Source organism: Anoplopoma fimbria, chromosome 1, assembly GCF_027596085.1.
Source record: "Anoplopoma fimbria isolate UVic2021 breed Golden Eagle Sablefish chromosome 1, Afim_UVic_2022, whole genome shotgun sequence".
NCBI classification, from domain to species: Eukaryota; Metazoa; Chordata; class Actinopteri; order Perciformes; family Anoplopomatidae; genus Anoplopoma; species Anoplopoma fimbria.
The window spans coordinates 18625600-18646148 of NC_072449.1; the positions used below are offsets into that span (position 1 = coordinate 18625600).

Here is a 20549-nt window from a genome sequence, read left to right on the forward strand (position 1 = left end):
GGCAAGATGCTGGTGGTAACAGCCACAGATATCAGTCATAACCTGACAAGCACAACAAGCTAGAATCACAATAACAAAAAAACATTATATGCAAAGAATTATGAAGGTAAGAAAATAATTGTTGGGTTGTGGAAATGGAATTGGGTGCTGTGATGAAAGCAGTTAGATGTAGATGAAGATGTGAAGCAGATTCTAGTCAGCAGGAGCAGCAGCCTGAAAGGCTGGAGAACCAATTACAATGTAAGTGAGCGGGAAGTAGGGAGGGAAAATAGGGCTGGGGAAGTGGAGGATGACATAAACATTAATCTAGATGGGTATGAGGGTGCTGCACTGCTAAGCATTTTGTAAAATAGGATGGGTTTGTGTATTTTTGATGCTATTCTGAAAAGATTTGACGTATAACTTCATTAAGTTTGCGATAGGGGTCTACATTCTATTCAGTAACATTGCAAATCAGAGAGCAGGATGATGTAGTGTCAAATATAATCAGTGACGTGGAGAAACGATAGAGATTAGTGTCAATGCATTCAACAAAAAAAGGATGTAGTCAAAATAAACAGGCTTAAAATATTTATGACCCAGGAATTTCCATTCAGATTTATATACTGTACCTTACCTTATATGATGTGTTAAGAAAAATGCAGATTGACTGCAGCAGAAGCTCTTTATGAGATCTGGATCTTATGTTGCAATAACTTCAGAGAAGATAAGGTATTCCACTGTTGGACTTACTGTCCCAAGATCCTTAGTAATGAGGGTATCCTGATATCATGGGGATCTCTCTGTCGGCAATATGACATGGAGGGATCATATGGAAGACAGCTCCATTGTTTTCGCATTTTTTGTTCGTTTATATATGTTGTTGTTTTTTTATCAGATCTGGCACATTGGAAGCACTAATTGTTGTTACCTGTTGGTGATACTATGCTGAAGCCCCTCAACAGTACCACTTCCCTTTAAGGCACACTGTGGAGTTTTTGTCCACAAGTAGCACTATGGAGCAATATTTAAATGAGTTTGTCCCTATTTTGTTTGTATATCAGACTCTCACGGGAAGCAAAAGCTTTTAGCATGTTTGCTCGGCCTTAAGGAAACACAGTGTGTTTTTATGTGAAGCACTCGATGTAAATGCAACAGTGTTTGTATACAATAAAGCTCAACAGGGTACTTTTTTTTTTTTTTTTTTTTTTTTTTTTCTGAATTCCCTTTTGAGTATCATCCCTTATTTCCTGAAAAAATGAATGAATAAATTCCATGCGCATAAGCAGCTGAATTGGATTTCTGCAAGTTCAATAAAGGAACTTTTTAAGTCTTGATGTTTCGCTTTAAGTTCATTTAAGGGATGTTATGGTTATCATTTATCAGAAGGAAATATATTAAATGCCTTCTACACCATTTTATTCACATTTGTGACGAATGAAGATGCACGAAGTACTACATTTGGCAGAATTTAATCGATTAATATACAAATGGTCTATGCCTAGCAAGTACTGCAGGGATACAGATTATCCAAAAGGTTAGTTTTAGTTTTTTCCATAAACTGCAAACATTCACATGAATACAACCACATTCAAATGCTGTTTTTTTCTCTTTTTTTTCTCTTTGTGTCTGTAGGGCCCGTTCTTGGCCTTCGTCACTCACAGCTAATGGATGTCTTAACCCAGTATGCCTACAATGACAGTTTCAATGACAATGAAACATGGAGCTTCAACAAAACAGATCAAGAGCAGAAGCACCCTTACAACTACTATGCCATGCTGCTTACGCTGCTCATCTTCGTCATCGTCTTCGGCAACGTGCTGGTGTGCATGGCTGTGTCCAGAGAGAAGGCCCTGCAGACCACCACCAACTACCTGATTGTCAGCCTGGCTGTTGCTGACCTCCTGGTGGCCACACTGGTTATGCCCTGGGTCGTCTACTTAGAGGTAGGATACACAACATTTACACACACATACTGCATACTCTATGTACATAGAATTACTTGACATGCTCTAAGAAGCCGACATGCTCTCCCCTTCTGTAAAGCTACAGATTGCATCTTTTTTTCTGAGTTATCTTTTGTCATTGAAAACTAAATAAAGTGATTTGCAGACTTGTAGTATAATATCTATGAAAAGATTCCTGTTTTTATAGGATCTCCATTATAATAAATGTGTTTACTGGCAACAACACATCAGAAGGTAGGCTCTGAAAGCAAGAAACACAAAATGATCAACTTTAAAGACAGAATACCATTTGGCATTAGAAAATAGGAAAGCATATTATTCCAACAGCAGGCATTTATATGAAATCTGGTGCTATTAAAATACTGGTGAAAAGGTTTTTTTCAGCCAAGCAAGTTGTCAGCAGTTCAAAGGCTAAAGGGGACACAAGGGTGACGGCTGATATGTTCACATCAGCATTTTAAATATCAGACCTGCAGTGGTTAAAGGGCTGTAATGTAGCAACACTGGCAACATCAAAATGTCAGACTGGTGTGTTCAGTCAGAGGTCAGATTACTATGAATAATGTTTCCTAATTCTTGGCAATATCATTTTGCATTCACTGCTGGGTGGTGTAATACAGACCTGCTTTTTTGTTTTAAAGCAGTTATGACACATCAATGCTTGCTAACCAGCACAACCTAAAACAGAACAGAGACTCAGGTCCGCATAAAATAATCTCCAATCTACTGAATCAATAGCAAGCAGGATGTGGGTCTTTCAGACGAGTCTCTTTCTATCTTTTGATCGTTGCTCATTTCTATCTTCTCACTCCTGGGGCTATTTCTGACCATCAGGCTTTAGGTCACGCTATCTGACGAAGAGAAAGGCAAACTAAGACTATAGGGACACTAATAATCCTGTGCCTCTCGGTGAGGCGTGAGGATTATGACTCTGATCAGATTACAGTCTTTAAATCCATAGGGTGTCATGGTGTCTGCCTGTCTCCATGTATGTATGTTTGCACATACAGCACAGTGGTGACTAGCAATGTATCTATGTAATCTCACAGGGACGGGAATACTCTATATGTGTAGTGTTTATAAATTACCATTCCAATAAACAAAAAACTTTATTGTCTGATGAAAAGTTTGTTTATTCATGTATGCAACCTGCACACTGTGTTTGTTTTTATCAGAATTATTTACTTGCTCTTTCTGTTGATGTGAGCAGCTGGGTCCACACTAAAGTGAAGTGGAAACGGCATAAATTACAATTTGGCACTTATCATAGCTCCAAATTGTAGCATAAAACATTCTCAATGAAATATTAGTTCTAATATCAAAGCAGAAAAGTGAGTCCCTTATGGTGTAATGTGTTATAGCTGCACAGGGGGACAACATATTTGGAGTGTGGTAATTGCTGGAACCACTCTAAGTAACACAACAGTGACACAAATTTGCAAGTTAGGTTTTCTGTATTTTTATAGTGCTGGAGATGTGCAAACAGCATCAGGTTACCAAATGCATAATCAGTAGTCAGCTGCTTTGTTGTTTCTCCTGGCATACCTGTTTCTTTCTGTTTATCTTTGAAAAAAGAACACTATGGACACTTTCTTCATAATGAGGACAGGAGCGAGCATCAAAAGTTATGGATGTGGTTGTATTACAGGCTTGTCATCATTCATTTGTGGTCTCCAAGCCCAGGCCGAGATAACCATGACATCATTATGACATCGTCATAGTAATTTCGCAGACTTTACAGAGCCACAGATGACATGTTTAAATGTTTTTACAGGCTAGGAGGAGTTCTCCTAATGAGTGGCGATGAGTAATCTGTCAGCCATGTGTAAATTCTTCCTAGTGCCCCTTTAAAAAATAAAAAAGACTACATGATTTTAAAAGTTCAAAATTAATCCCTTGACTAATTTGTCATTAAACTTTGAGCAATCAGGTGTTATTTATTTGATGGGGTGAATGTAGACACATTTAAATTACAAATGTTGTCACAAGTAATTTATGTTAGCCACAGGAATCCATATCTAGATCAGAGTGCCATCATCATTATTTTATTTAGGCTTACAGTAGACGTGATAACAGTTCTCTTAAACACTGTTTGGAAGCGTTTATGGTTTCCTGTGCCAACTGAGAGCAGACCGGTTTAAGTTCAGTTCAGTTTCACAAGACTGCAACCTACTCTCTGTCTTAATTCATCCTGTCACACTAATAACACATTACATTACATTACATTACATTACAGTCATTTAGCAGACGCTTTTATCCAAAGCGACTCACAATCAGTAGTATATTACATATCATTCACCCATTCACACACTGATGACAGGCTACCATGCAAGGTGCCACCATCAGACTCTAACTAACATTCATGCAACATCCAGTCCACACCGATGGCAAGCCTTCGGGAGCAACTTGGGGTTAAGTGTCTTGCCCAAGGACACATCGACTGCTGAAGCCGGGTATCGAACCACCGACCTTCTGATTGGAGAACTACCTTGCTCTCCACCAATTTGGGGGGAATCCTCCTCAGATTAATATGCTGAGAAATGTAATACTCTTGTCAAATTCAAAATGGATTATCCAGCATGTGTTTGGAGTGGGAGGCTCAATTGATTTTGGTGTGTCAGGCCTCCTGCTAATGGGAAGTAACATAAATTGAGACTTTGAAATAATCCTGGAAAATAAGAAAATATCTGGGAGAAGTGGGAATGTTGATATTTAAACATGTTCAAAAGAGCCAGTTTATAATATTAATGTCTGGATTTGAGTTGTGAAAGGGAAGGGAACTTTCATACATGGTGTTGTAGACTCAAAACAGCCTGTCTCTACCTTGTCTGGGAGGTTTTTATTTATTAATTTCATGTATTTCAGGACAAGCCTCTCCCATCAGATACACGGCCAAAAATCATACAGCTTTTTTTTGTTAACTCCTCTTTGTTACACACAACAACCTCCAATCCCACTTTTTTTATTTTATTCTAATGTCACCAACCATGGCTGTGACTAAGTTTCTTGTGTTAATAATGTATCAGCATGAACTTTAGTGAGAGCTTAGTCACAGAGTGTGGGCAGGGCATTCTATTTGCCCTTTATTATTAAATGCTGATTAGCATTAATTGATACAGTTTTCGCTGTCTGTCAAGTGTGACTGATTAAAGAGAACATGGAAGAAACTTTATGCATAGCTTGAGGTCGGAGCTTGTTTAAAATCTAATTTAAGGAAAATACAGTTTTTAATAGTAGATTTTTTTTTTGTCATTCACCTTTGGACAGCCTTTATAACTATTGTTCTATCAAATGATGTAGCTAAACATAAAGAAATGTAATTGTAAAGTATTGTCTTTGATATATTATATGTAAATGTATTATTTTCATACAGTATTTTTTTTGTATACTTAAGGTACTCGTTGAGATAAAGAGAGACCTAAGAATAAACATTTATATTCAAACAACTCCAAAACTGTATACAAGAACAACACATGTAAAGCAAGTTAACCTACAATCGGGCTACAAAACAAATAAAAAATAAAAAAGTCCAGTTTAAGATAAGTTTACAGTTTATTCTATTGAAAAGGTCATCTAAAAAAACAAGATTAGTGTGTTTCCATAGATGAATGTCATAATGTGTTTTTTTCAGTATAATACAGAGATAAATGATCAGTAGTATTTTACATGTAATAAGTCATCAACTTTGTCTTGTCTGTTTGAGTCATCTACTTTGCCTTTGAAATACTTTAGAACTTTTACATGTCTGCAATGAATGGTCTTATATTTATAAAGTTTGTTGTTTATTATTATGAAAGTCAGGCTATTTTAGATGAAAGAGCAGAGAGCTCCAGTTTCCTTTCACCCTGATTTTAAGTGACATCTCAAATTGCACTTTTTAACCACTTTCTCGGTTCCCCAGCCCCCATTATGCCTTTTTCAATTTGCCAACACCTTACTTTCGCAAATTAAATCAGAATGCTGATACATTCTAAATTATCCTAGCTATGCACAAGTTATAAATGAAGTTCGAAAAGTCCCACAGTCAACATTTCATAATAATTATCCTCTTTTAGCATATTTTTGTTTTGATTTCATTGCCTGAGACAAGCAAATTAATTTCCACCAAATATGTTTCCCCACACTTGTAGGAATAGATTTATGTTGCAGCCTATAGGGTCTGTAATTTTTTTCAGGTATTGTGAGGCTCCTTAATTTTTTACGGGCTGCAGCACTGATGTAGATGTAAAAATGCACGGTTAAGTTGGTGTAGCTGGTGAGAGGAGCTACATGTAAAGATCTAGAACAAGGAAAATAAGTGATGGTAGAGAGGGAAAGCAACAGAGGATAGTATAGAGATACTAAGAAGGCAAACTGGAGCAAAACATTGTAAAAATGCAAAAAAGAAGAGAGGAGAGGTTGTGGCAGGTAGAAGGATGCTCATTAGGCTGCCAGATGATTAATAATCACCACTAGTGTTGAGGACACCAGCAACAACATTAAGCTGTCGTTTAATTTTATCAAGACATGTCCTCGGGACAAAGATTAATCTGCCACAGAGACATAGGAGTTGCCCCCCTACACACTCATATATTTACCCTTTTCAGAGCCGTGGGAGGAAGCAGGTAGGATGTAGTGTCAGACAAGGTGGGTGGCATCGGACAGCTAGGCACTACTGATGATAGTGGTTTCCCCTTAGATTGAAAGCCACCTGGGGCAGCAGACCAGGATGCATCTTAAAGGATAATTATCTCACCAACACTGAGGGTGCCAATAGTTTTGCAAAAACCTATAGTGTTTAATGCCGCGTGTTGTGGTCTTGGAAATCGCTTCAGCTATATGTATGTGTAAATGTGTATATGTATGTGGGTGTGTACTTGAGTCAACAGATCACCTGAGTTACTGTTACTGTAAATGTTATTCTGTACTTGTCCCCTACAAATAAAATAAAATCAGATAATCAATCCACCATGTCAAGTGTAACATTATTTTGAAAATATTAATAGACAATTTATATTTTGTGTATACTGTAAAATGCATATGCAAGCTCAGCTGTTTTTCCCCTGCAATTTATCACTTCAGTTGAGACTGCTCAGGCCTGTTCAATCTTTTAGCTATCAGACACCACTCACAACTCAGAACATTTACACTTTTATCATGCTTATTTTTTTACACTTATTCATTCTTTCATTCTTCTATTCCCTCTCTTGCTGTTATCAGTGTGGAAAAAAATATCAGGGAGGCTTGACTGTCGGGATTGCTTTTTGTTGAAGTAATACATGTCGTTTTTGCCAATGTGCAGAGTTTTTTTTTCTGTTGACTGTTGCTGTAAACTGCCATTTTTTGATGTTTTTCTCTTCTAGGTAGTTGGAGAATGGCGCTTTAGCAAGATCCACTGTGACATCTTTGTTACTTTGGATGTGATGATGTGTACAGCCAGCATCCTCAATCTCTGTGCAATCAGCATTGATCGGTGAGTTTGCCACTGCATAGATTGTTTAGGGCTGCCTGACATGCTGTCTTTGTGGATTTTCAAAGGAAATCTTTAAGAGCATGACCATCAAAGCTCCCATGTCTATATATATTAAAAGCCTTTCTTTCACAACATTCACGACACCTTTATTTCATGTATATCTATATGGAAATGAGCATTTAGCCCTCATTATTGGCTGCCAGATGTTCCAGAGTTATAAATGTTAATATCTCAAATTGTTGCAATTTCTATAAAAGTGTGCATAATTAAACGAGACAGGTGCTTAGGAGAATTAAATTTAAAGGCAAAGTCGTGGACTCCTGCACACTGTCAGCACAAACTTTAATGAAGAAGCAGTTATGTTTCAGTCATAGACCACTGTTGTGTTTAACACAAGCAATGCAATAAAGAAGTAGGCTTTTAGATACAGACTTCAACTACCTATCACAAAAGTGGGAAAATCAGAGAATACATAAAACGACATTTATTGATTAATCTAAATGCATAAAGAATCAACATCGTTTAATAAAGAGAATATAGTGTAAACCTGAGAAAAATAGCTGCAAAAAAAACCTTAAACAAAAAGGTTAAAGGTGGAGGACATTGGATGTTGTATTCATTTTAGGTATCTTACATTACCCAAGAAAATATACAATCTTAAACTAAGCTCCAATAAGACCAACAACATTAAGTTCAACATTTCAAAGGCTTTGGAGTGAGTTGAAAAACTAAGATGTAACAAAACTAGAAAGGGACAATCAGTAGAGTGCAGATCCTGCCATGTGTGTCTGCAACAACTACTATTAAACAGAGTTGTGACGTTATACAAACAATGTGCTTGAAGTCGTCGTGTAAAACATTTCATACAATCGAGCCAAAACACAAAAGTTAACTCACCAAACTGTCTGTTCACTTAGCAGCAGCTGAATGGCAGTGAGGTTCAGCAGTATGTGCATTGGTAGTCAGGCTAGCTGTTAGCAGTTAGCCAAACACCCCCTCCTATAAAAACAGTGAAAGTGAAAAGCAGACTAGTCAATGGAAGTATAAAACAGGTAATAAAAGTAGTTTTGATAAAGTGTGAGTCAACTGAACCACGAGAGGTTCTTGAGCATGCAGCCATCACTGGTCACCCAAAATATTTCGCATTTTTCTGCAGCTGAATGCAAGATTAGTTGTGGAAAGACTAATCTGTCTGTCCACAACTAATCTCCCACAACTCTGTCTGTATTTGACAGACTCTTTTTTTTTTTTAAGTTTTCCACAATGCAAACCCAACCTTTCTCTTTTATTCCTTTAACCATCTTCTCAAAATGGTCGACGACATTACAATATTTGTACGTATCCCAACACCTTTTGATATTAATCGTAATGCTTGAGAGTAGCTGTGTTTCTCCAGAAATGTGGGCTTTTCTTTTGGGGATGCATCTTTCTTCCCGATATACAAACTGTTTGCTTGTTGGTTTGTATAAAACGCATGTAAACAGGCAAGAGACTGTGTCGCAAAGTTCTGTAAAAAGTAAAATAGAGAAACATTTTCCAAGTGTGCTGTCGACATATTCCGACGTTAATAGCCATGTTCCTAAAACTCAAAATAATATCGGCACATCCCACATCTTAAAATGCTACATTTGGAGTAAGGCCTAAAACATTAGGAATATCAAAACTGGATATGATGTTGGCATGACCTGTGTAAAATTCAGAACATTGTCAAGTGGAATATGAGTGTGCATGTAAACATAGTCTCTGTTTTGTGTAGTTACAAGTTCAACAGAGCACACTTCTGACACTACACATCTGACCACATCCGCATCCATCAGTGATGACGGTTATGGTCAGAGGTGCAGCAGTTTTGAAACATTTAGTCAGAGAGGGCATAGATACACTACTTTTCAGCCTGATGTTAAGGTTATCTGTAATAATTGGAAAAAGTTTATTAAGGTCCAACTCCATTCACCCTTAATGGAAACAACTGTTAGATGTAAGAATTTTTTGTATGAAATATATAAAACAGAAAACACGTTTTAAGTTTATATGTTAATTGTGCTAGCAAGCTTACTTTCAAATTCAGCTGATTCGTAGCAACATTAGCATTCTGTTATGTCTACGGCCATCGAAATGTGAATCCTTTAGCTCTGTTTTTGGTCTCTACAAACTCCTGAGGGAAATATCTGGCTTTAGCTCTTAAATGCTCCACCGTGTTCACCAGCAACCCACTAACTGTAGTTGTTTACAGTTAGCAGGGATAGATCAAAAGTTTTAGGGTTCTATTTAAAACACCAGTTCACGACAGCTACTCCTCATTCTGTCTTCATTAAAGCCTTGTCCAAAAATAGATTATTTATTAAGGTTTGTAACTGGCATGATGATTCATTCAATAATGACAAACAATTAAAATGGATCACGAAGGCTCAAGCTTTCAATAAAGAACTGTAGGAAGTAATAATGTAATGTTGACAACCAGAATTTGTTTTTAAAGTGTGAGTGCTATGTCCTTGTTAGCAAGGACATATACTCTCCCATATTTTCCTTTTATAGAATTCTGTCCAGTTTATTTTATGATTTTCTGCTTGGCTGCATTTTGCATCTTAAATCCAAAATAAATACTCATTGACGTCACACACTTACACAATTTTAACTGTTACTAAAGCGAATGAATTACTGCAGGATGCAAATGTCTCATATGGAGAAAAGCTCATCAAAAGCTACTCTGAATAATCTCATGGTAAATCATTGTTTGCATTTATTTAAAATGAATGTTTCAAGCAGCGAGGAATAACTTAACTCAGATATCATTTATCTCACTTGTGCTTGCTTGCTGTGTACTTGTGAATAATTACAACATTACAAATGTTGAAAGGACGAGTAAGACAGTACAGAAGTCACCTTCCCTCGCTTAAGTACATTTCTGTGGCCACCTATATGACGATGATTTGTAAAAGTTAAAATAAGAATCACAGACAAATGTCTTTTTCTTTTTAATAAATTCAACAGCTCCAGGCAACAACTTTGTTCTTATTCACCAGTGGGAATGTGTCAACAGCTTTCTTTTTTAAATGTGTGACCCGAAGCCAGAAAATAGCTTTGTTAGTTATTCAGTTGTTAAAAGAATGAACACATTTATGCAAATCAGCTACTCACATCCTCTTTAAAATCAGAAGACTATTGGCATAAGGCAAAACTGCTTTTGTGTAGGAGGTGATGTGAAGATACACAAGCCAAATGTGATTTAACAGAACTTAAATTATGTCGCCAAAAGGCAGACTTGTTTTTAAATTGAACCAAAAGGCACCTTACTATCATAACGCTCTCAGTGAGACATAATGTACACTAAAATATCAATCCAGAGGAGTTGGCCTTCAGCTTTAGTGACATAAGGCAGTAAGGCAAAATACTTTCTGTAGTTTTTGCGTTGTCTATAATATTTATTAATGCAGTTGGTTATATCTGAATGTGTTTACGAACAGTACACTACTTCAAATCCGGTGAGGAAAAACTAAAGGCTGTTAAAACTATTAACATAATAACATACACTCTAAACTCTCCATAATATATTATGATAATCCTGAAAATAAATAGGTCTAGAGTCATGAGAGTTTCTCCTACATCTCCAATTATTTGAGCTGTATGACCTGTGAATCTATGTCAAATATCCCTCTCACTTGGGTTGCAGAAAAGCATAAATCTGTGGACTTATTTTTCTTGAGCTAGGTAGCATGTCACAAGATTTAATATGAGACCAAATATGTCATTTTTATGATTGTACTAATTACAGTTATATTAACAATATGTGATTGGCAACCCTTCAGTGAATGTGGATTATAGATTAAAAGCTTTACTGTACCAACACTTGGAGTGGCATGCAAAAAATGCACATCCCTTTAATTAAGAACTGCAGCTGTAATGCAAAAATATCATTCATGCTGCTATTTATTTGATAAAACTGTGATTTAACCATATCAGACAAAAGGCCTTTATTAACATTATTGTTAACAATGAATTATTAATCAAACCCATCTTAGATGCTCACTTTAATAACATTGAAATTCTATTTTCATATGAATAGTAGTTGTTCCGTGTGACTTTTTTTCGTAAAAATGCACATTGTGTGTATTCTTGAAGCCTAACATATGTTTTTGATAAATGTCCCTTCTCATAAGTCATTGACAAAGCCAACTTTATAGACACCATCTTCCTGTAAATTGTTCTTAGAAATGTGTGTAAGTAAACTGAGAGCAACTTAGACTATATTTGTGTTGAGTTGTCCACTTTTCGGGAAAGAATGCATGCTCAATTTTATTTAGCAGTGGATAACATAGTCTTTTTCCTATGCCTCATCTTTTCTGAACCTAAGCTGCGCATCTCTGTGCAGCCAAATCTAATGTAATGTATATCCAGCCTCAAAATTGTGACTCAGGAGCAGGTGTACAAAAATAATTTAACTGCCAGTCATGTTCTCGAAATACACTTTCCTTTGGCCTTGCAGCAGCAATGTACATAATACATACATGGGCCTATTGGTAATGTTTTTCCATACCCAAGACTTCGTTTTTCATTTTACCCAAAACCTTGGTACAGTGTGTTGCACAATCCTTAGCAACAAATATAATACAATGTCCTGACTTGCATTCTTTTTTCTCTTGGGTGTAACCATAAAGAAACCCAAACAAAACAGTGTTTTTAAAAGCCTTGGCCAAAGTCTTTCAAACCAAATTGTACAGAAATCAATGTATGACAAACTGTAAAAAGCTGTCAGTTTCCTGATGATTGCAGCAAGCTCACTAATAAGGGCAACCAATGCAGCAAGGTTAAATGATGAGGTCTTTCCTGGGAGAAAAAAACACTACCATACAGTTTCTCCTCTTCATGTAAACTGCGGGTCACAGCACATAGCTTTTTCCAAAGCGCCTGCCAACATCAAACACGTCCTGATCAAAGATGACAGGCAAGATCTCTTGCTTTTACCACTTGTAGGCTTCGTGTTCTCTGTCGTCTTTTGAGCTGAAATCCATTGATGAAGACGAGAACTAGTAAGAGAAAGAGGATACATTCATTAAATCGAACATGAGTAAATTAAAACCGTACAAATGTACGACAAGGATTATTTTTGTAATAATGTCCCTGTTGTCTTGTATAAAGGTGTTTTTTAATGTTTTGTTCATATATTCAAGTGAGCTTGTTATTTTTTCCTCGCCCCTTACAGTTACACAGCAGTTGCAATGCCAATGCTGTACAACACTCGCTACAGTTCCAGGAGACGGGTCACAGTTATGATCTCTGTGGTGTGGGTACTGTCTTTCGCCATATCATGCCCCCTGTTGTTTGGCCTAAATAACACAGGTAAGAAAGGTTATAATTCATACGATAAATGTTTTTGTCATGGTATGTGACTTAATTGGTGGAGCAATAGCAGTGCCATACTGTATTATTCATTGGTGCATCCACTGCATAGTATAGTACAGCATGTACATTGTAGACGCATTGTAAAGATAGCTGATGTACCTTTTTAAATGCATGTCCATGTAAGCATTAACATTACACTTAGGAAAGTCAATGGCAGTTCCCATTTACAGCAATCCAGCATTGTGTTATAAAAGTGAATATAAGCTATAGCCCTTAAACAGTAATCCTCCGTAAAGCCCATGTTTTGTGTAGTAAGCAACCTAAAACAGATTAGGGGCTTCTTTAGACTTGTTGCTGACCGGTTCCTGTAGCTCGATTCCTGTAGCTCGATTCCTGTCTCTTTGAAGCTCCACTCATCCCTTTGAGTGCCTTGATGTAACTTTGATTCTGCCGGAACTCAGACGTTTGGATTTGTGAGCCCCACACCCGCTTTTTAGTGATGAGTGGCTACGGATCTTACCACTGTGAGCTTCCAGAAACCTGAAAATAGAGAACCACGACCAGCAGGAACCACTAAAACTGAAGCAAATGTTTATATGGTTAATTAATAATTAATAATAATTAAGCCTTTATTAGTCCCACAATGGGGAAATTTTTTCTCTGCATTTGACCCATCCCGGAGGAGCAGTGGGCTGCAATGAAGCGCCCGGGGAGCAACTTGGGGTTAAGGTGTCTTGCTCAAGGACACCTCGGCATGTTGCCGGTAGAGGGGTTTGAACCACCGACCTTGTGGTTACAGGACAAGCGCTCTACCTCATGTGCCACAGCCGCCCGATCAACTCATATTAAAGATATTTTTGTAGCGAATTTATCAGAGGTCACCGTCGATCATTTCAAACTCTTTAAGCATGTAGGAGTAGTGGGCTGCTGAAATGCCCCTGCAGAGCAACTTGGGGTTAGGGGTCTCACTATAACATGCAGACATTATTGAACCACCAACCCTGTGGTTTTAGAACAACCCTCTCTACCCACTGAGCCACAGTCACAGATTACAATGACTTCCGATTTGTGTTAACAGATTCGTTTATAGTGCTTTTACCCAGAGCACTTTAAAATGGGCTTCTATTCACCCACCCACACACAGACACAAGTTTGTGTGCTTGCTGCATGCATGTGCAAGAGTGTACATTTAGAAAGGGATTAAAATCAAAGGGATATCTGAGCCATTTAGCAAGAAACTTCCAAGTTGGGGGGATCAAGTGCCTTAAACACTGGATCCTACATTTCCCACAATGCCTACCTCCAGTGTGTAACACAGGTTTTCTGCTATTCATATAACATACATACAACAGGGTTCATTTTAAGGGGTTATCTTTCAGACTTAAAAGATAGTATACTGTTCTCAGAGGCTGAATAGGAGTCCAACTGACAATTTAACAGAATATCATATGTAAAATTGGGCTGCCCCTTTAATGGACAACCCACTCCATCAACTGAGCCACAGCCAGCCCGAAGTGTGAAAATAGCAAGTTGTGAACATGAACTACACAATTACTGTGACATCTACAGTATCCATGACAACTCAGTTATTATCTGAGCCTGTGTGGCAACAAGTGTTGCTTAATCTGGAGATGCCCTTTAGGGACTGAAGTCTACTGAGTCCATTTTGGCAAAGAGAGGTGAAGTCCTGCCCCTTTCTGGTGGACCGCCATGGGACCTTATTTCGTAACAAAAGGTCTCATGGTAGTCCATGGGACTATTACTTCAGAAATAATATTACTGGTAGTCAAATGCAAATTACGTATTTTTTTTGTCCCTTACGAATGGTGCCATGAATTACACATATGTTGTTTGTCAATTTGAAATATAATTTTGCACGTCATTAAAGTCGCCTTTAGTCGTAAAATGACCTATTTCACACAACACTAAATTGGTACTACAACAAACTGCGACTTTCTTGACTTGCAAGGTTATTATATATTATCAAATCTACAAACATCGTATGTGTATGTGGACTATTTTTTAGGAAATGGGGGACACCGGAAGGGGAAAGATTTTTCCTGTCTGTTAGGCCAAAAGTTGCCAGCTCTGTCCAAACACACGTCATCTCTGTGTTTGTGTCTGATGTGTGTGTGAGTTTTTATGTCAAGTGAGTTAAAAAGCCAGTGATGTAGCACAGGGCAAATTTGGCTGGCTTTAAAAGTAAATCAGCAAAATCTAAAATGAACCGGTGCAGCCAGTTTAAAATTGGGGTGATATCATCTGTACATTTGGCACCAGATAAAAGCCCTCTGGTAGTCTCCTATAAGGCAGTTCTGAGTGAGGTAGGTTTGAAGTTTTCAAGAGATTGAAATCAAAGATCAACCCTTGGTTCTTAACTGCAAGTTAAGGCCACACAAAGTTTCCCATTTTATTGTTTACCCTTTGCTTATCTCAACAGCTACCCGTGATGAGTCTCTCTGTGTGATCGCCAATCCGGCCTTCGTGGTTTACTCTTCCATAGTTTCCTTCTATGTTCCCTTCATCGTCACTTTGCTGGTTTATGTGCAAATTTATGTGGTGCTGAGGAAGCGCAGGAAACGTGTCAACACCAAACCGAAGCACCGCGTCTGTCAGGCCGCCCAGCCTGATGTGGCCACTTCGCTGAAGGTGAGCTTGCAATAAAGCTGCTGTTTACTACAGTACTAACGCTATTAACATTTCAAAATAAAACTGACATTCATTTACATCCTTATACTACTAGCGGTCTTCATTTTTCCACCAGTGTGGGAAAAAAAAGTATTCCATTTGAGGTAATTTGTTTCTTTGTTAAACTGCAATCAATAATTTTCTCAACCCAATTATACCCAATGGTTTTATGGATGGTCATTGTACTACATAAAAACATACCGTGATGAGTAAAATCCAGAGAAGAAGAGTATTTTCTTTGGAAAAACAGTGGGCAACTTTCAAGGCAAGAGATTTAAAGGGCAAGGCTCAGTTCTAATTCAAACAGACTCCGCCCTCAACTGGACTCTATGAGTATTGCTCTCCAACCATCATCAGCATGTGTTTACCCACCCACCCATATACGATAGAGTGTATATAAGAAGTGCACGTTGTCCTTGTGAGGTCGCCCATTGGTTTGTGGACTGCTGTTATGAATCCCAAATTCTGAGTTTTGGTCGCACCATCTTGGTTTATGGCCGTTGCCATCTTGGCTTTTTCAACCATTGAACGGAAGTGACTCTATTTGGACTGGGGAGTTGTGACGTAGAGACGATATATGCCCTAAAGCATACTCTAAGCATAATTTAATAACTTAACTTAATAAACATCATGAGGGACTTGAAACTAGTGATTGAGACCATAAATTCATGTTTACAATGTATACTGAGGTACTAAATCAATTGAGAAGTAGGATAATTTTTCTAATAATTCCATAAAATCATACTTCTTTTTGCAACCAGAGCAGTAACCCCCTACTGGCCAGTAGAGAGAGTGGAAGTTAAAGACACTTTCCCATTGGCTTCACTTATCAGAACTGGAGGCTGCTCCCTGATTTGTACACTGACTCCCTCAACAGATGAAGTTGCTGCCTCAAGAATCTCGTCAGTGATTGTCTTTACGACATCCGTGTCTCGGCATTGATCTCGCAAAGGACTGTGTTCAGCAGTCACCAACCTGCCCAGGATTTACCAAGGATTTGACGCCAGTAAAAGTGTGTTTACATGCGGCGCTTAGATCTGATGCTTTGCTGGAATGAGAGCGAGCTAGACCTCAAGAATGAGGCTGTATGTTTCACATAGTCCATAGCCGACATCTCTCAGCTTGGACTTCAGTGATGACCACTGCTAGGTGTGTGACGTTTCTAGCCATTGTGGTCTCTCGCCATTTGTGGCTGGGACTCATATCACTCGTTAGAAAGGACAAATATGATCTCCTATGTCCCCCAGTCATTACGGAAAGTTCATAGCCGACATCTCTCAGCTTGTACTCTTTGGATCAATTACATCTGTCACCAAGCACTTTAAAGAGAAATCACAGTCAAGCCATCACCTTCAGCTTGCCTACCCTCAGGGAAGCTGAAGCCAAGCCTAACAACACGACGATTAGAAGGAGAGAGCGTTGGAGGGATGGGGCACCCATGCCCCTAGCCACCTCCACCTCTCCCAGCATTTCTCACCGCGTAGTAAACGCTTCAGCTTAGCACACAGAGGGCAACGGGTCTGCTTGGAGCAGAGCGACAGTGGAGGAATGACTCTCTAGGTAGTATCTTATTGGTGTGGGCCGTGTTTCCTAGGCGCCCCAATACACCACAATGGTGAGGTCTTCAACCCCCTTCCTCATTCATGTTGCTGTTGATTAGCGACTTTATTAATAAATAATAAATATTATGATTGTGTTTGATACTGTCTCCATCATTGGCCGATGATGGAGACCTCAGCCTTTTACACCCTGTTGTGGCTAATAGGGTTGAAAAGGTATTACTTTGGGGGGAAATGCACCCTTACGCCAGTTTAACCATGGAGGTGGGGGTACACACTTGTAGATGGAAACAGGAGGGAGACACATTGACACAATGTCAGCTGCTGCCCTTAATAGTGAGCTGTTGATGCATTCATCTATGTGTCCCTGTCTCCAGCTTGGCCATTTCCATGTCCTCCGTCACTGTTATCCACTGGGAAACCGGAGGGATTGGACGCAGTGCAGTAATGTCTGGTGCCAAGTGGGGCCAAGTGGTTCCAATGTCGCTGCCAGCCTGCAGCTGTTGTCTTGTCCTCTAACACACTTTTAGAGGAGAAGTGACATGACTGTGTGTTATTGGAATGGATGGATGGACAGGACATTGACACTGGGTTATTTTCTCCGGGTCTACAGTGTTCCCAGTCTGGTCATGGGCATCAAGGAGGTAAATATATCCTCCCAGCAGGAGATGGATTACCTCTCAGTAGAGATCCAAGACCTGTTACAGAAACACTCAGTGTCCGTCATCCCCATTCAGGACAAACAGAAAGAGTTACTCAGCGTACCTACTGGTTCCTAAGAAGACAGGAGATTTCAGGCCTGTGTTGGATCTTTGCATCTAAACTATAGATCTTCTGTTTGTTGTAAAGACCTATCCAAGAAATGCCTGGCAGTCTTTGTGAGTTAGAACAAAGGTTACATTATTGTTATTGCAGAGCCCAATACTAATGGGGCCTTGCCGCTTTTATACCGATCGCTGAAGAGGATGTAGTATAGCTTAGCCGCGTTGAGCTTTCGCCTGATGGACCAGCTACGCTAGTATAACCCATTCAGTCGTGTTGAGGGTTCTGGCTGTGCTTATAGAACTGGGGTTAGAATAGTGTAACCTTTATTACACCTAAGGCTTTACATTTTTTTCTTTCCCCCTGTATGTTAATGGAGTACTATATAACTGGTTCCATCCCGGAAACTTATTTTAATCTTAATGGTACCTTTACTGGCAGATTTTCAGTGTTAAAAGCCGTAACGCAACTTTAATAATTTTGGCCCTCAAATGACCTTTTGCATTTCTGATTATTGATTTTACTGACATAGTGCAGCTCAATTGGCTCTGCACAGGAAGTCAAGTAATGCTTTTTCATCTCTGCACGTGTGTGTGCGTGTGTGCGTGTGCGTGCGTGTGCGTGTGTGTGTGTGTGTGTGTGTGTGTGTGTGTGTGTGTGTGTGTGTGTGTGTGTGTGTGTGTGTGCGTGCGATATTGGTATGGTTTCACCTATAACGCAATTGTTGGATGAGTTTGCATCATCTTGGTGAAATAACCTGTCTGGTAAATGGACTTGCAGTTGAAGCTGCAGATCAGATTCTTGCTAAACAGCCTTTTTGTACCAGAGCTCAATATAGCCTCACTTTTGTTAGTTGTGCTTTGACATTGTACCCTCTCCTTGCCTGACACAGCTGTTTTCATTTCAGGATAAGTGCACTCATCCAGAGGAAGTGAGGTTGTGCACCATGATTGTTAAATCTAATGGGAGTTTTCCTGTCAACAAGAAGAAAGTGGTGTGTGCTCTTTTTTTGTCATTTTGTTTACTGCTTTTTTTCTAAGAAGTTTAATTGTTGGAAACACTTTTGTTCTGACAGTAAAGGATTCATCAAGGTGTCAACTTGAAGTTTTCCTCCGTTTCTCAAGAGAAAATATAGCTTTAAAAGGCACCTGTTCTGTTTGTGTGAGCACAGCAAACCTAAGATAAAGACTAAAAGCATGATCATTTGTTCAATGTTTGTTACCTGTTATTTTAAATGCCACCCATTGCCTAAATAAAAAATGACCATCTAAATCCTTGTTTTTGTTCTCCCGATGCATAGATATTCATCAAAGATGTAGTAAATGAGGGGGAAGATCTGGAGCTGGATGAGCTGAACAACAGTGGGAGCAGCCAGAAACAGAAGCAGGAACCACAGTGTGCTCTTGGAGAAACTCCGGCCATGAGCCACCAGCAACTGATGTCCAACAAGGCCAACGCCAGCCTCACCTCCACACCTCCCACACCCCCGGAGGAAGGCCAGAAAGCAGAAAAGAATGGAGATCCTACCAAGGAGGCCCTCGGGGATCCAGCACCCGTTGTTGCCAAAGCCTTCCAGACGCAGGCCTTACCTAATGGCAAGACTCAGACCTCTGTGAAAACCATGACCATGAGCAAGAGAAAGATCTCCCAGCAGAAGGAGAAGAAGGCCACTCAGATGTTAGCCATTGTCCTTGGTAAGTTGGTTGACTTGAAACTGTTTTTTTTTAATGCATTTCACCTTTGATATTTATAATTAACAATCGGGGACATCAAAGTTAAATGAAATGCTGTTGTATGTGTATATGCATGTCAAAGTGGAACTGACATGGTGTGAAATTAATGACTAATATATTTTTTGTTTTTATCTTTGCACAAGCAAAACAACATGCAGTGATTACAATGTCAAACCAGTGGGGGACTCTATTCAAACTCATCAAGACTAAATATTTGTTTCTCTTCTAATTTACCACACACTAATCCTGTAATGTACACTTTAGAAAACAGTCTTTTCTTTTGCAAAAGCCCCAAGCCCTCTTCGATCTAGGCGTTGTGTTTTTATTTCATCTCAATTTTTTTTGGTAAGTCCTTAAACGGAGCTTGAAAACAAGAAGGGCAGTGATGCAACAAAAATAAATAGTTCTTATACTTGTATTCTAGAGTCTGACTCCCATATTACCCACTAACACTACTCATAATAGTGTCCAATATAAGTATAATATTCTTCACTTTTCTGAGTCTCTCTTTCTAATATATCCCTTTGTTTTTGTATCTCCTCAGGAGTATTCATCATATGTTGGCTGCCATTTTTCATTACGCATATCTTGAACACCCACTGCACAAAATGCAAGGTTCCTGCTGAGATGTATAATGCTTTCACCTGGCTGGGATACGTGAATAGTGCTGTAAATCCCATCATATACACAACCTTCAATGTCGAGTTCAGGAAGGCATTCATTAAGATCTTGCACTGCTAAACTGCAGCATCACTTGTCAGATCAGACTGAGGAAAGAGCGATAAATAAAAGAATCTCTTCTGGCAAATACCTCATCCTGTTAAGGAAAACTCACCACAGGGGGAAACTGAATTCTGCTTTTTAAATTTATGGAGCTAAGTGACTGAAAAACTGACAGTGTCTTATTGAAAGACATGTTGGCTCTATATGTGAATTGTTTGTGGAGTCCCGTTCTCCAAATTACTGAATGTAAAACAAAAAAAGTCTGTAACAATGACCTGTTTCATGGAGAAAATAAAAATGTAAATCATTGTATTTGTCACGTAAGGAGCCATCTGTGTATACAACA

General features: G+C 38.8%; 1 protein-coding gene across 1 annotated transcript; it reads left to right on the plus strand.

The window, feature by feature from the left end:
* The first annotated feature begins 1620 nt into the window (after nt 1-1620).
* drd2a (dopamine receptor D2a) lies at nt 1621-20320 on the plus strand. The gene is made up of 7 exons (XM_054598158.1): nt 1621-1925; nt 7289-7398; nt 12599-12735; nt 15179-15387; nt 18655-18741; nt 19048-19441; nt 20025-20320. Exons 1-7 carry the CDS (start codon nt 1647-1649, stop codon nt 20219-20221), a joined length of 1413 nt encoding a protein of 470 aa, XP_054454133.1. The 5' UTR covers nt 1621-1646; the 3' UTR covers nt 20222-20320.
* The last annotated feature ends 229 nt before the right edge of the window (nt 20321-20549 follow it).